The 16,725-nt window shown below is 43.5% G+C and overlaps 1 protein-coding gene across 4 annotated transcripts in view; it reads left to right on the forward strand.

Moving 5' to 3' along the window:
- The window catches only part of TMEM255A (transmembrane protein 255A), a 107,724-nt gene extending 91,032 nt beyond the window's left edge, over positions 1-16,692 (forward strand). For all 4 annotated transcript variants that reach the window (XM_046673793.1, XM_046673791.1, XM_046673790.1 and 1 more), the window contains 3 exons: positions 1,877-2,039; positions 7,333-7,476; positions 14,052-16,692. In XM_046673793.1, coding sequence (XP_046529749.1) covers positions 1,877-2,039; positions 7,333-7,476; positions 14,052-14,210 — 466 coding nt within the window. In that variant the 3' untranslated portion in view covers positions 14,211-16,692. The remainder of the gene's footprint in view (positions 1-1,876; positions 2,040-7,332; positions 7,477-14,051) is intronic.
- The last annotated feature ends 33 nt before the right edge of the window (positions 16,693-16,725 follow it).

Genomic DNA, 16,725 nt, shown 5'->3' on the forward strand with positions numbered 1-16,725 from the left:
TTTTTTTTTTTTTGAGGAACATTAGCCCTGAGCTAACTGCTGCCAATCCTCCTCTTCTTGCTGAGGAAGACTGGCCCTGAGCTAACATCCGTGTCCATCTTCCTCTACTTTATATGTGGGATGGCTATCACAGCATGGCTTGCCAAGCAGTGCCATGTCCGCACCCGGGATCTGAACCGGTGAACCCTGGGCCGCCGAAGCGGACAGTGCACACTTAACTGCCGCACCACCAGGCCGGTTCCTGGAGGTTAACTTTTAATTTTTCTCTTTTTCATTTCAGTGTTCTTATAGCAGGGGAGTCACATGTAATAACCATCCTGATGCCAGGGTATTTGGTTCTGACTTTAGTTTTAAGAATCGCAGTGTTTGAGATTCATTATAGATTCCAGGGGCGAACTTGTAAACTAGTTTGCAACATCCTGGAGGACAGGAACTTTCATGTAATTCAACAGGTATTTATGTAGCACCAACTATGTGTCAGGCCCAACAGTGAACAAAACGAATCAAGTCGCTGTCCTCACAGAGCTCACATTCAAGTTGGGGAGATAGACAGTAATGAAGCAGACACATTAGTAAGGAATGAGTGCTACAGAAGAATTAAAGAAGGGAAATGTGTTAGTCAGCTTGGGCTGCCATAACAAAATACCATAGACTGGGTGGCTTAAACAACAGGCATTTATTTTCTCATAATTCTGGAAATAGGAAGTCTGAGATCGAACTGCCAGCATAGTCGAGTTCTGGGGAGGGCTCTCTCCTTGGCTTGCAGACGGCCACCTTCTTGCTGTGTGCTCACGTGGCCTTTCCTCAGTGTGCAGTATGGAGAGAGAGATCTCGCGCTCTCTCTTCCCCTTTTTATAATGCCACGAATCTTGTCAGATTAGGGCCCCACCCTTATGACCTCATTTTACCTTAATTACCTCCTAAAAGTCCTTCTCCAAATTCAGTCACACTGGGAGTTGGGGCTTCAACATATGAATTTTGGAGGGGGACATAATTCAATCCATAGCAAGCAATGTGATAGAGAGTGACTGGGCTGGGTAGGAGGGGAAGCTGTCTTTGGACAGAGTGGCCATGGAAGGCCTCTCTGAGGAGGTGATATTCGGGTTTTGTGCAGCAACTCAGCTTAGATCTTTATTGGGACATTGTTTTTTGTTTGTTTGTTGTTGTGTTGTGTTTTGTTTTGAAAGAGGAAACACTGAAATCTTTGAAGCCTGAATTTAGATCCCAGCTCTACCACTTATGACCTGAGCAAGTTCCTAACCGCTCTGTGCTTTAGGTTTTTCATCTATAGAACAGGAATGGTGATAGTACCAAGCTCACAGGCTACTGTAAGGATTTGCAGTACTGTCTAATAGAACTTTCTGTGACAACGGAAATAGTCTGTAATCTGCTCTGTCCAGTACAGTAACCAGCCACTAGTGGGGCCCTTAGAAGTGTGGCTGTTGAGCACTTAACATGTTGCTGGTGAGACTGAAGAACTGAATTTTTTAAATTTTTCTTAATTTGAATTAATTTAAATTTAAATAGCCACATGTGACTAGTAGCTACCCTATTAGACAGTGCAGATTTAATGAATTCATATATGTAAAATGATGCTGTGCCTAGCACACAGCAAGTGTCAATAAATGTTATCTGGGATTAGTGTTAGTGATGATGTGTTTCTCTGGTAGGTAGGAGCGGTTTTCTTTTTTTTGATAAAGAGCAATCACACTTTGATTTATTGTAGTGTCTTGCTCCCCGAGCACATTCATGGCTATGATGTCCCTTATGATAGCTCCCCACCTGCCAATCTTTTTGCTGAGTTGCATGGTAGCCAAAGCCCTAGGGGACAGCCTGCTCCCTGGGGACTGACTAGAGTGTGCTTCTCCCTGTCCAGCCGTGTGGAGATCACTGGTGGGTACTACGAGTACATCGATGTCAGCAGCTGCCAGGATATCATCCACCTCTACCACCTGCTCTGGTCTGCCACCATCCTCAACATCGTTGGGCTGTTCCTGGGCATCATCACTGCCGCTGTCCTTGGAGGCTTTAAGGATATGGTAAGGAATGAACTGATCTTCCATTCCACACAGGCCCCTATCTGGAGCCTGGTCAAGGCTAGGAGGTTGGGAGCAATGGGGACCCATGTTGTGAAGGGAAGAATCAGAAGCAATTGCTTCAAGAGTGTAGCTGCCTTCAAATATCTCAAGTTGAGGGAGCCAGGTCATACCATCAGTCTGCAAATATTTCTTGTTACCATGGGTTGCCTGTGTTCTTGTGGCACGTTCTAGGGGCGCGTTGGGGAGGGAGAAGTGTTCTCAATTCTCCTGTTCACACTGGTTATGTAAACGTAGCCTTTCATACTCCCCACTCCCTTTTAGGAGAAACCTTTTTCCCTAACAGACTTTGGGAGAAATGGAAAGAAAGAGGGTTTTTAGCTACAAGTAAGAGTAATGCTATTCTCCCTCTCCCTAGGAATTCCATCCTGGAGTTTCTCCAGAAAGAGCATCTGGACTCTTTTTTTTCTGCATTTGAAGGGCCACTTCTAGGCTAAGCTTGCCAGGTCTTGGCCTCAACCTCCACCTCAGTATCAGCCTCCCCGCGTTCCCTATCCTCCCTTTCAACTCTTCTGTATTCATGTGTGTTTGTGAAGGCACACCAGGACTCAGCACCCAGTAGGTGCTCCATAATAGTGGGCTCCTTTTTTCTTTTGCTTTTAAAGCATTTCTAAGTATTTATTTGCTTATTTAATAAACCTTGAACTCAAATTATGGAGATAATAGCTTTAGAGCTCCCGTTGTCAACCTGGCTTCCTAATAGAATAGAGTCACCTGAGGTGCTTAAGAAAACCTGGGCCCCTCCTCCACAAAGTCTGACGTAATTGGTCTAAGTTGAAGCCCCGGTGATTCTGATCTGCAGCCAGGGGTGAGTACCACTGCTTTAAAGGAATGTCCCACATGTGTTTAGGGAATTATTTTGTGCCTTAAAGGGGTTTTCCTTTGACCCTAGAAATGAGGCAGATATCCCCTAGGCCCTTGGCTGTTTCTGTCCCATTTTGAGGTCCCTGAGGAACAGAAACCTGAAAGGCAGTTTGTAATTTGACCCTGGACTGTCAAAAGGGTTAGTGATGGAAAGTGAAAGGTGGGGCAGGACAGGGGGAAAAAAACTCTGCAGTTTCGGGCAGCAAGTCCCCAGCAGAACCTGGCTGACTGGAAGTATTGAGTGTTCCTGCTGGTGAACCCAAGCCCAGAGAAATCCTTCCCTGCTCACACCCAGTCTGTCTGTCTGTCTCTTTTTCTCTCCTTCTCTCATACACGGATTTCTCATTCTCTTGCCCCTCCTCTCACTCTGGAAAGCCCAAGCACTGAGGAGTGACGGAAGCATCAACATAGGTGGGGCCTTCAGAGGGAGAAGGATTTCCTGTAAGTTTGGGCCTGAGGGAGCTTTGGGGTGAGAGAGCTTTGGAAAAACTGTTTCTGGGTTGGGGCTTCTTTGTAGAAAAGAATGCCCTTTGTTCTTGGAGATGTTCCCCAGGGGGCAGGTGAAAGCAGAGGCAATGTGTAGCATCTGACCCACTCTGGCTGGAAGAGAAGCTCCCAGGTTGGCCAGTTGAGGAGACGGGACATCAGGACAGGTGTTAAGAGTTCTCTGAATTGTTCTAGAGCTTTCAGATTTGGGTGGCAGAGCTACCCTGATGCACACATGGAGTGGGTAGTGGCTACTTGGTAGGCTCCGTGGGGTTCCTGCAAGGACCTTTGTCAAGAATCAGTTGACCATTGATGTGTAAGTTTATTTCTGGACTCTTAATTCCACTGTGACCTTTGATCTCTATGGGAAAATGGGGTCTGTTAATGATCTGTTGTGAGAGGTGACAGTAATGGCCTTTTACTCTCTATAAAGGGCTTTTCACTCCTCACCAGTACTACTACCTTGTGAGGTAAGTATTACTGCCCCCACTTAACAGATGAGGAAACAGGCCAGCAGAGGTCAAGTCACTTGCCCAGAGCTAAATAGCAGAGCTGGGACTGGAGCCCAGGTTTGTCAGATGCCAGAGCCTTTGCTCTTTTGACTCCATTCCAGCTTCCCCTAACTACCATTTGGATTGCCCTTTCTGGTTGTACAAGTGTTTCAACAGACATTACCTCCTTTGTTTAGTTGCTTAATTAAAAAAAATTAAAAGTGAGATGTTTCTAACTGTTGGGAGCTTCTTTAAAAGTAAAGAAGGAGAGCAAGGGAAGTACTGAGCATCATCAAATGCCAAGCCTAGGAGCTCAGTGCAGGACCAGTGAGGAAAATGAAAGATGAAAGCAAAGATCAAGGGGCAAGATATTTGATTCATGAGGTGAGAGAACACCAGTGAGAGTATAAGATGGGGGCACCAAGGAGGAGCCATTACTTAGGTCACTTTATTAAAATTTCTACATGGTGTAGAAAATCCTAGAACATCAACCAGCTGAGCCAGTCTTTGGCCTAGGTCCAGATGTGGCTAGTGACTGGTGGTGTGCCTCCTCCCTGAGTAGAATGCCCTGGGGTCTGCAGGGAGGCCCAGGGGTGCTGGCTGATGAAAGCCATTCCTAGGGAGTGAGGACAGGAGCCAAGGACTGTGAGCTGGCAGCCTTCAATAGGGTCAGCTAAAAGTCACCATTTCCAGAGTTGTGGGATCCTGAAAGGAAAAAGGACGTCTTCATTCCCCGACTAGAGGTGCTTGATGAAAAGGACCTTTAAGAAGTGTTCGTTGACCAAAGATATAAAGATTTGAGATGAATCTTTAAAAAGTGATTATATCTTGCCAATTTTCTCCTAATTGGTTTCTCTGGTTTGGAGTAAAGTGGGGAGGAATAAAAGTGGCATTCTTTCCAAAGTCCACAATCACTGTCTCAGAATAGACTCAGTTTTGTCCAGGCAAGATTGCTTTTACCATTTCCTGTGCTACCTAGTAACCTTTTGTTTCAGTGGAACTCAGAATGCTCCTGATCAATAATGGGGGTTCTCATAACTTAAGCCCCTGAATTTTAACAGAAATACACACATACTCCTATATGCACACACAAATAGAGACAGAGCCCAGATTTATTGTAAAATCAGAATTATTGATTTAAAACATAACCAGACCATTATTTGGGGGCATCTCTTTTGCTCCTTCCCCGCCCGACTCCTCACTTCATCTCCCTTTTGCTCCCTGGATAGAGAGGGACTGCCCTGTCCATTCTCTCTACATCCTCAGCCCTTGACTCTCTTCTCTTCTGTGGCTTTCCTGTGCTTATTCAATCTTCTTCTTGTGTTTCTTTCTCTATAATAGTCAACTTCCTTTCGAATATTATCCTGACCCCTGGCCTCGCTGAACACACAAAAACTTTTGTAGATATAATTTACATTGTGTGATTATTTCTCTATGGTTAGGCTTAGTTTATTTGCATAGAAGAACTGGTTTCATTTTGCAAGAGCTGGAGGGTGTGTTTTTAATTGACAGAAGGCCAAGGGAGCATGATTTCTAGGCCTTCCTCAGGGATGAAATTTCTTCTTAGAATTCTGGTAGAGAGGTAAGCGCACTTCTGAGCATTCTTCCTCTGTAAAGCGAGCCAGCCCTTGGAATGGTCAAGATCTCAGCCCTCTCCCACACAGTAGAGAGGTTGACAAACATTTCTCTGGTTGTCTGTGAGCTGCATCGTAATGACTGAGGTTTGTAGCTCTTCAAACCTCCTAGAGATGTAAACAGTAACCCACTCCCAGGAAGAGAGCAACAGAACTGTGTTGAAACTTGCTGGAAGGGAGTTTCCCCTGCCAACACCTCAACATGGTTGCCTGTGCCACTGCCAAAGCCTGCCCACACATTGTCATCCCTTGAGAGGAAGCTTCTGCTCTCTGTTAATGCGGAGTAGCTATGTACCAGAAACAAGACACATTGATCTTGCAGACAGCTCTCAATCATCCACACGAATGGAGGAAACATCAATGACATGGAAAATGGCAAAAACATTTAGCCCACACCTTGATCCATGTGGCGCTCATAAGGTACAAAGCACAGTCCTGCTTGGGAACTAATGAGCAATGGTGACTTCCTTGAGTAGTGCTTTGGCCCTGTTGAGAGCAGGACTTCCATCCTGGGTGAGATTAGCTTTAATCCTTGATGGGCTACACATATCACCAAGTTGCAAAAATTATATTAAATTCTTTCTCCATTGTTTTGTTTGCCAAAAAAAAAATCAATGTACACTGCTTAGTCTTTCATGGTTTCTGTGCACTACTAGGGTTTTGCCTCCAGCCTGCAGGGCTGAGGAGAATAAGTACCCTTCATCTTTGCATGAGAGTTCCTTAGCAAAGTTGGAATCTGCAAGAATCCTCACGTCTTTTACAAACTCTTTGTGATTCATCACATTTCTGCCACAGCAAGAGCAGTAGCCTGTTCGGCCTTGTCTATTTGACGTTTTGTATCTTATTTTGTTCTTTTTCTTTTTTGTTTTTAAAAATTATCTAAATAAATGACTTCAACTTTTGTATAGGTTTGAATTTTTCGAAATAAGTTGGGGGAAAATGACACAAGTAATATACATTATAAAATCTTCAGCTATATAATAGAAAGAGAGGCATCCCCATTTACCTCCTAATACTACTCCCTTCCCCGGAGATAACCAGAGTTAACAGTTTGTTGGGAATCTTTCCAGATTAACTTCTTTTCATTTACAAACATACATACATATATAATTATCTAGGCCTTTATTTTTATATAAATTGGAATCATGCTATATTAGTATAACATGGTGGCTTCTTTTTCTTAAAGACTTTATTTTTTTTTTAGAGCATTTTTAGGTTCACGACAAAATTGAGAGGAAGATACAGAGATTTCCCATACACCCCCTTCCCCCACACAGGCACGGCCTCCCTCATTATCAACATTCCCCGCCAGACTGGTACATTTGTTACCAAGGATGACCCTACATTGACACATCATAATCACCCAAAGTCCATAGTTTACCTTAGAGTTCAGTCTTGGCGTTGTACATTCTATGGGTTTGGACAAGTGTATAATGACACGTATCCATCATTATGGTATCACGCAGAGTAGTTTCACTGCCCTAAAAATCCTCTGTGCTCTGCCTGTTCATCCCTGCCCACAACCCCAACGCCTGGCAACCACCCATCTTTTTATTGTCTTCATACTTTTGCCGATGGCTTGCTTTTTGTTTTTAACTTAACAATTTATCCTGGACAACTTTCTCTGTCACTAAACATAATTCCACATCATTATTTATCAATAGCGACATGGTATTCCATAGTATGGATGTACCACAGCTGATTTAAACATTCTCCTAAGGGTGAACGTTTATGTTGTTTCTTACTTGTGTTTTTCTGCAGAACCCAACTCTCCCAGCACTGAACTGTTCTGTTGAAAATTCCCATCCAACTGTTTCTTACTATGCTCGTCCTCAAGTGGCATCCTACAATACCTACTACCATAGCCCTCCTCACCTGCCACCATATTCTGCTTATGACTTTCAGGTAGGTTTTGAGAGAAAAAGAACTCTCCATTACCCTTGCTCTGGCTCATGCTCTTATTCTCTCCCTAATTATGGAACCACACTAATATGTATGAGGTAGCCGGGCTCTCTATCTCTGATGGCCTTTAGTAGCCTGTGGGTACCAGTGACTAGCTTAAGGACTATGTAGGCAGGCGATGATTGGAGAGATGGGGAGGGTGGGAAAGACACAAGAGAAGAAACAGAGAGATGGATGAAAAGGGGAAAGAAGGAGATAGGATCAAGGTGTCCCAAATTGCCTTGACCTAAACCAAAGAGAAGATGGTACTCACCAGTACATTACGTGGACCCCTGTCCTGTTTAACAGTGACTTTTTCTATTCCTCTGCCACAGGGAGAGACCTAGTCCTATTCCTTAGCACAAGAGCATTCTGAGCCACGCAAAGGTTTGGATCAAATCTGTAATGAGGAAGAAGCACCTGCCTTTTCTCCAGACTTACTAACTAGGACTACACAGAGAAAACATTTTTTATAACACCCCTCCTCCCATTTTTTCCCTTGTTAGCACATGGGTCAGAAATACTGTTACCAAATTTGCACTTTCCCCTTTTCCTTTTGAGCTGAGACTAAGCACAGAAAAACAAAACCAAAAAAGGCACTTAATTAAAAGGAATTCTTTGTGTGCAGACACTGGACTAGGCACTTCAGGAAAACAAACAAAATCGTCTTTTAGGCATTTACAGTGATTGTAAAGCCTTGACCATGGCAGACTGGGATTACACTAAAATCTGGTTAATTCAAAATTTGGGGACCAAAGGACATACCTTTTAAGGGAGGGAAGCTCATACTGAATTTGCTTCTATTGACTAAGAGCCCATGAATGCTCCAAGGGGACATAAAAGCATGAGTGTTTGGGGGTGCTTCCAATTAACTAGCCAGTTTAGAAGTACAAAGCCCTTGGGCAACCTAATTTCAGCTGCAGATTAACAAAATAGTTGAAACTGAAAAGTCCCACGTAGTTGAATAAAGTGCAGTTTTGTTTGGTTTGGATACTGTTTGGGGAAGTTGAGGACACTACAGTGCAATAGTAATATATATAGTGTGAACATGGACTTGTTCACTGTTATAAAATACAGTACCAGAACAAGGCGTCCATTAAAGCTTGGAAAAAATGATGTTAGAACTTGGTGTAAAGCCTACTGTATTCACAGGTAGACAAGCCAGGGAACTTGTTACCCAAACCAGTGATATAGACTAGAAAACACAAATATGTTAGAAACTGGCATAGACAATTTCAGTAGTGACAGAGGCAAAAAAGGAATCCTCTAAGAGACTGCAAGGATGTTGAAGCTCACACAAAGAGGGTCACCATTCTCTTGGGGCCCCTATAATGAAAAGTCATCCTGGGATAGAGGGGCCACACATGGGTCCAGCCCAAGGGCTGCCACCATTTTTTTATATCGAAGTAAATGTTATTGATCATATTGATTTTAGGAATTTTCACTTTAAAATAAATCCCTGAAGTAGTGATGGTTGCTGCAAAATCTAAGTTAGGAAGCCCCTCTTTAGGGTATGCAGCCATCTCTCTTTGCATCGTTCCTCATTCGAACACTACCCCAGGGATGAAAACAAGACGGACCGTGCCAATGGTGACTCAGGCTGTTGGTTTCAGTTCAATGTTGACTCTGCGTTCCCATGTGCCAGGCTGTGTGCTAGGAGCTGCGGATATAGAGATTGAATGAGACATAGGCCCTGCATTAAGAGAGCAGTCTGGGGACTTGAGGAGGAGTAGTCGGGGCACAGCAGTGGGGACAAAAAAGTAAATCGACTATCACACAGAGTGCTATGGAAACCCAGCAACAAGGTAGCTAACTCAGCAAAGGGATCCAGATCTAGCCACCAAGCCCAAACCTGCACGGTGGGCTTCGAGCAGGGCTGCAGGGATTTGTGGAAGCCTCTACTTTTTAATAACAGCTCCTAGTCATTGAGCACTTACTGTGGACCAAGCATCATGCTAAGTGCTTTACATATGTCATCTCATTTAGTCCTTTGAGGGAAATACTCTTGTCATTGCCATTTTTAAGATGAGATGACTGAGTCATGGAGAAAGTGACTTCCCCAAAGTCACAGAGATGGTAAGGGGAGGAACAAGCATTTGTATCCAGGTCCGTCTGACTCCAGAGGTTGGCTTGAGGAAGTCTTTGGAGAGAGAAGCTGTAAATCTGAGCGCAGCATGGTTCTTTTCCCAGTTAATTTTAGGATATTTATACTTTCTACTGGTTTAAATTATGGGCTTCTGAATCATGACTCAGAAAGGGTCTCTTTGCTCTCGCTGATTACATTACTAAATTGCTCCCCACTCCAGGGGCTACTGGGGCACTTCTTCTGCATCTCCTGGTTCTTTCCCTAGATGCAAGCTATCTTTTCTATTTCTTTTTGGAGCCTTTATAGTTGTATGGTGTGGGTTTTGAGGGGTATGTTTTTAAGTGATTTGTTTTCCTCTAGAACTTAAACAGTGTTTCATTTTAGTGTTTGAGTTGAGCTTTCTTTTGTTTACCAATTTCCATTCCCTTATGGTCTCATAGGAGGAAATACCAGTCTTTACCCAGGAAAGCCAAGAGGATGGGGGAACATCTGCTTATGTTCCCAGATAAATAGAAAGCAGTCAGCAAAACGTACACCAGCTCTGACAGTAAAATCACCAGAAGCACAGATGTGCCAAAAAAAAAAAAAAAAGCCAGAACTCCCTTATACTCTTCTCAGATTGTAAAAGGACCCAAATTATAGCAGGAAAACTGACCTTTCTAGACTTTCTCCTGAATGACTTCCTCATTCTGTTCATTTCCAAATAGGACTATTTCTGTGACTTTGTGTTTGAAGACTTCTGTTTACTTTTTACCCTGAAGCTGATAGAAGGAAGAGGAAAGAGATTTACAGTGTTTTGTTTTAACCGCTCAAAGTCATGCCCCTATAGGGTAGCTGTCCAGTTAGGGAGCTTGGGAAGCGTTTCTTGTGGTCAGACTCGAGCGAGGACTTGGGTCTGGTCAGCTGGCCCTAAGGATGTTGTGAGTGCTGAGTTTGGAGAAACAGGACTCTTTCAAACATTGGACTCTTCCTTCTAATGAACGCCCCATCCCCCAAGGCAGGAAGGATATAAGCTGAGACTACCTTTGCCTCCTTGCTAATCTCCCCAATGCTCACTTCTCTTGCTCCTCACACTCATGTCCTCCCTCACTACTCATACCTCAGCTTCAGCCAAGTAGTCCAAATCCTGTAGCATCAATTTCTACTTTTGCTGGGAAATTGAACCCAGTGTAGCTCTATGTAAACCCCTTAAGGATTCCAGCCATACTTCCCAGTCTGGTCTACTGTGCCAGTCCCCCTACATCACTCTAACCATGGACTAGTCCTTTTCCTGTCCATTTGGTGAATTGCCAAGTTTAGCCTAAAACAAAAGTCTCAGCCTATGCAAAATGCAAGTGCCTCTGTTTATGGTCTTTATTAAATCATGTGAGAATACACCAGGTTTCATCTTAGCCACGGAAAATGACCCATTATAAATTGAGCCCATTTCATGAAAGGATTGCTTTAGTCCTGGGGGAGGCAGTGTAAGGCATGGGTTGCTGAGAGCCATGGAAAGCTTTGCTGCTGCCACTCAATTTTTTCTCTTTATTTTCCTTCTCCTGACAAGTTTTTCCTTTCTTATCCTCCTTTCCCTTGTTTCTTATCCCCCCTCCTTTTTCTTCCTCTTCAGCTGTTCTCTCCATCTCCCCTAGCTTTGCTTTCTGGGGCAGAAGCAGAGGGGGGATGCAAAGAACCAAGAGATCCTGGATTTTACCCTTGGGACACAGCATCTTTTGCTGGTAACATTTATCTCCAGGTCAGTTCCAGGGCTCTTTTCGGAGTTCCTGCCTCACAGTACTCCTGAAGAGAGAAGCACGCCATGATGGAAATGCACCTTGGTCTTGAAGAGTGTGGGTCAGCCATCTGGCAGAGAGGGGGCAGGCTAAGGTGGGAGAGGAGAGCTGTGTGGGTCCTGAAAAGGTGGCGCTCCACTTGTAGCACTGTCAGCCTGTAGGCCACCCCAGCCTCTAAGAAGCAGCTCAGGAAGCTCGAGCTGACTAGGCCCAGCGGGAGGCTATTTAGATGCTTTTCATGCTTTGTGGTGTGCAAGGATTCAAAGCTCTGTTCTTCTGAGCTGCCTGTCCCATTAGTAAAGTCGACTCTTAGGCAGGAACCAAAACTCACTAGGCCAGCTCCCCAGCTGCAACAAAGCTAAATCTTTCCCAAGGTGCCTGCCTGTTGCTAGGAAACTATGCACTGGTACTGTGGGCCCTTTTTTTTCGCCCCAAACTCTAAGGGTGTGTGGATTGCAGCCAGTTATCTCCCTAGCTCTGCCAGGAGCCCTTCGATTTTATCCTTAAGACTCCCAGCATCATCAAAGGGAAGAGAGAATCATCCCACCCCCTTCCCCCCAATACGGCCCAAACACAAAACTGAGAAGTGAAAACCGAAGGCCGTTGTAGCACCCCTTTTATTATCAAAGTGTACAACTGCCACCCACGGCAGCTGCTGCCCACAGAAGCCTTTGATGCCTCTCAGGACAGAACTGCCTTTAGCTCCACTGTAGGAAACATGCCCCTCCCTTCTGTGGCTGGGAACACCTAAAACTGGCCTCCCGACTCTCACCATCCTGAAGCGGGATTTAGAAGGGCAGAGTGCCGCATCCCCGGGCATAAAGATCTTGTCCCTGCTGGGTTTTTGCTCTCCTCTCTGGTGAAGAGGAGAGTGTTCTTAGTTGAGGAAAGCAACAGAAGAGAAGGAAGGGAGAGAAGGAGAAGGAGAGTTCTGACGTGTGGAGTGGAAAACTAGGAAATCACAATACTGATGTCTTAAGAAAGCATATCTTCCTGGAGGGAGGAGAAAAAAATCGAGACTTTAGGAAGGAATCTGCCTTGTCTGGAGTCCACTACCTCAAGTTGTTTTGCCTTTAAAGGCCCTGCAGTTTCTATGACCCCGTCATTCCCTCACTCAGGGTGAAACAATGGATGGGGTCGGGGAGGAGGGTGGGTGATGGCAGCTGCAGTCTTGTCTCCGTCCCAACATTATGTGGCAAGAGACAGATATTTCAGGGTCTGAAGCAAGACCTAGAAACCTGGCCATCCCTTTCTAAGGAGTGCAGAGGTCAGGACTGGGGATAAGGAGAGTCAGCCAACTGGTCTCAGGCTCCAGAAACCTCATGTCAAGGCTGATTCTAGGTTGCTCCAGGCCTGGAAAAATGACATGATCTACTCGGACTCAGGCCAACAGAACAAAGCAAAGGCATGACCTCTCCAAACAGCACTTAAACTCTTGAGAAATTTTGGTGTAAGTGGATTTTTTTTTTAAATATACCAGTTCCTCCTAGAGCTAAGACACAACAGAAAATTGTACTTTTCCAGTCCTGTTCATTGGCTTATGTTTGCTCTTTCTGAGAGCCTAAAACTGGCCTGCTCCCTCTTGCCATCCCTATAGGTCCCTCCAGTCTTCAGGCCTCAGCCATGCTCCACCACTGGAGCAAGGCAATGATACCCACAAGGTGTGATCATACTCTTTGAAAATACGTTTTAGTTTTACAAAACATGTCAAGTTCATCTTGTATACTCCTGAAGTCATTGTCACTCATTCAACATTTACTGAGCGTGTGCTACTTGCTAAGCACTGTTCTGAGCTTGGGGTGGGGGGACACAGCAGTGAACAAAACAGACCAACTTACCTTAAGCAGGAAAATCACTAGGGTCAAGGGTATACATGGACCTTGGAGGGAGAAGTGGCAAATGACTCCTAACATGCCGATTCACTGGGTATTTCTTCAGTCCAAATCTGTTCCCTTCCCAAAGACTACAAAAGTTAGACAACAGAGTAAACTTGAATCCTCAGTGTCTCTGCAGCCTCACACAGCGCTCCTCATTCTTATCATTGGTATTCTCAACTCCATGCCTTTGTTCCTCTCTGCTCTCCAACCTACCCTGCATTTGGTGGCGGGGTGGGGCAAAGTTAAGATGAAACAGAAATTGTTAGAAGATCCAAGAAAGCCATTTAACCTCTCTGACCTTACTTTTTGTTTTGTTTTTTGTTTATCTATGACATGAGCTCTGTGATATATTCCTGTAGCAAAAAACTTCCCGGGTATTAATGGTTTAACCTCAAATGTTCTTAAGGCCCAAACTATCTTTTTGAAGACTGGCTGGGATGCTGTTGCCATAGCTCAAGGGAGAGGTATTGAAGGCTTGAGTTATAAACGAGGAAAAGGGAGTGATGGATTCAGGGGACAACACGGAGGTGGGAGCAACAGGATTCTGTAACTGACTGGATGTTGGGTTCAAAGGAAGAGGGAGGAGGATTTCAAGGTATGTTTGCATGAGTCTTGCAGCCTAAGTGACTCGGAGAAAGTGGGACCACCTCAGTTTCATGCCCCTCGTTAACTTTGTGAGGTTTAGGAACTCTTTGTTGTTCCAAATAGAAACTTACTTGGTCCATATTCATTTTTAAATGACAGACTGACTTGGGGGAATTGCAACGTGATTGCCTAAACTGATGTTTTATTTTTATTACACAGCATTCCAGTGTCTTTCCATCCTCTCCGCCCTCTGGACTTTCTGATGAGCCCCAGTCTGCCTCTCCTTCGCCCAGCTACATGTGGTCCTCCAGCGCACCACCCCGCTATTCTCCACCCTACTATCCACCTTTTGAAAAGCCACCACCTTACAGCCCCTAAAGAGAAACGCCTGCTGGCTATTGAGATCATTGTGGCTTTTGTATTTCTGCTTTAGTGGAAGTGTGTAGGGTACAAAATTTTAAGTGTGATTCTTATGCATAGTTTAAAGTTTTACAAAAGCCTGCCAGGCTAGGGAAAGATAGGGATGCTTATTCGTTATTAGTGCAGAGCAGGGGTGGCTAGGCCAAACCCAGCACTTCCAAGAAGGGCAGCGCACACACTCTAAGCAAGGCTGGGGAGTCATCCCAGCAAGAAGCTTGTCACGTTTGGACCTGTGTTAATCCTATGGCTCCACCTCTGTATTCAGCAGAAGCGTGGTTTTCCATCTGTTTCATTTCGTGTAAATAGAGTGTTGTCCTCAGGCCCTTGGCAGACTGCCACTCTAGCATCTTGGTTGAAGCACCTGGCTTCTAGGCCCTATCTTTCCCTACCACTAAAGCCAGTCCCTAAGGAAAATTTCCCAGATGATGGGGCTACATGGTGGTTCCAACAGAGAAAGTTCTGGCTAAGATTTTGTTTGCTTGTGTCTGGATGTTGAAAAAAGCTGCCCATCTCTCTTACTCCTTTCTTCTCTGTGAGTATTGTAAAAATGGCTGTTGTGATCATCCAGCGCAGCTTTTGTGATTGGTGCCTCCCAAAGGGAAAAGTGCAATATTCCCTCGAGTAGTGGGGAACAGGATTGGTCGTTCTGGAAACACTGAAGTACACGGAGCAACATGTGAGATGTTTTAAGTAGATCTCAGTTATACATCTGATAACTTAGGAGACACTGGTCCTACTACGTGTTGCAGTATTACAAAATACATTTGCTACAGGAGATAGAAATCTTACGGTTAAAATTCAGAGTTTAAAAATGCTAGATTAGGTTCTTGGGTCGTAATATGAATTGTTAGTAATCTTTGTGACTATTTAATCTTCAAATATTGTGCTTCAACCCCAGCAAACCGCACGTATCCTGCACCCCACCCCAAAAGAATCATGTGTATTTTAATGCCACTGCTCTTATTGGTCCCTTTTCTGTTGAGACCAATCATGACAGCGTTCGAGATTAGGAAAGTTACAACGCCGCTTTAAGTCGACAAAACCTCAAATGCAGCCAACTTGACAAATTCTTAAGTGTTATCATAGATTTAAAACCCATCTGGCACACTGTGGTAGGCATTTGTACAGTTCTTTTAATTACACATAGCTTTAAACAACCAACCTGATGAATTTAACACTTTGGCACCCATGCCTTCACTTCAGAATAAACACTTTCGCTGCGATCTTACATTAACCTGAGAACTGACTGATTTAAAGGAAGACTGATAATCCTACACTTGCATAATGTAAAAATACAGGGGCTACAGGAGGGTACCTAATTAGACAGTTCTGCAAACACAGAACACATACTGGAAGATTTTCCAGTCAATTTCGCTACCTCCCGACTTGATGGATTAGAGGTAGCAGGCATATGCTGGTGCTCCCATCTACCTTGTAGACACCCAGCCATCAAGAATTATCAAGGCACAATAAGTGCACTCATTGTTCACAGTAAACATTTGCAAAATTCAGTTTACCTTTCAGTATCACAAATGATGTCTCATCCAGATTTCAAATCTGAAAAACTATAATCCTTTTGCGTTATATAAAATTACTATTATTTTCTACACTTCTGAGCATATTAAAATTCTATTGGATTTCAAAGAGGGGCTAATAACCAATTGACTTACTATACAAATATCAACTTGTAATACTCAATGAAATTTTTTGCTGTTTACACTTTACCTTTTGCTTTAGTGAATATTTAATTTTTTAAAAGGCACCATTACACAGTATATCCTACATTTATCACATTTCTTAAAGTGTTAAGATTCTATGACTCATTTCTATGTATTTTTCTTACTTTACAAAATAACTTGAAACAGTATAGATTTTGTAACACTTAATTTGAGCAGCTTCTTTTTTTATTACATTGAATTATATAAAGTGCATGTTACCTTAGAAAAATAAATATTTGCTGCTTTACTCTTTTGCAAAACATTTGCTGTAATGAAGGAATTTGTATTTCCAATACGTACCTTGACTGCATTTTGTAATATTTACTGCTTTATTCCTAATTCTGCTTTAAAGTATTCAACTGGGCATGAAACATTAAAATACTAATCCAGAACCTGTATAAACTGGATGTTGCTTAAAATCTGTATCACTGCCATGTTGGAAACCCAGATTGCTTTTGTGATGTTTCAAATTAATAAAATTATCCTCCTCCTTAGCCATTACATGTGTCTTCATGGAATCTACAAAAGTATCACAAATGCTCTAAGCAGCTGACAGCAGCTGACTCATTTTTGACTATTATGGTTCAAGATACAACGGGCATGCAATTAACCAACATATAAAACCTAAAGGTAAATTCTGTCATGCTGTCAGCAGAAATACAGCTCCGGTCTCCTGCTACAAAAACTGAAAACCAACAGAATATAAAAGTCTATATAATTTCTGAAAGATAATCTTATAAAAAATGCACTCAAAA

The sequence above is a fragment of the Equus quagga genome, chromosome 10, assembly GCF_021613505.1.
Source record: "Equus quagga isolate Etosha38 chromosome 10, UCLA_HA_Equagga_1.0, whole genome shotgun sequence".
In the NCBI taxonomy this organism is placed as follows: Eukaryota; Metazoa; Chordata; class Mammalia; order Perissodactyla; family Equidae; genus Equus; species Equus quagga.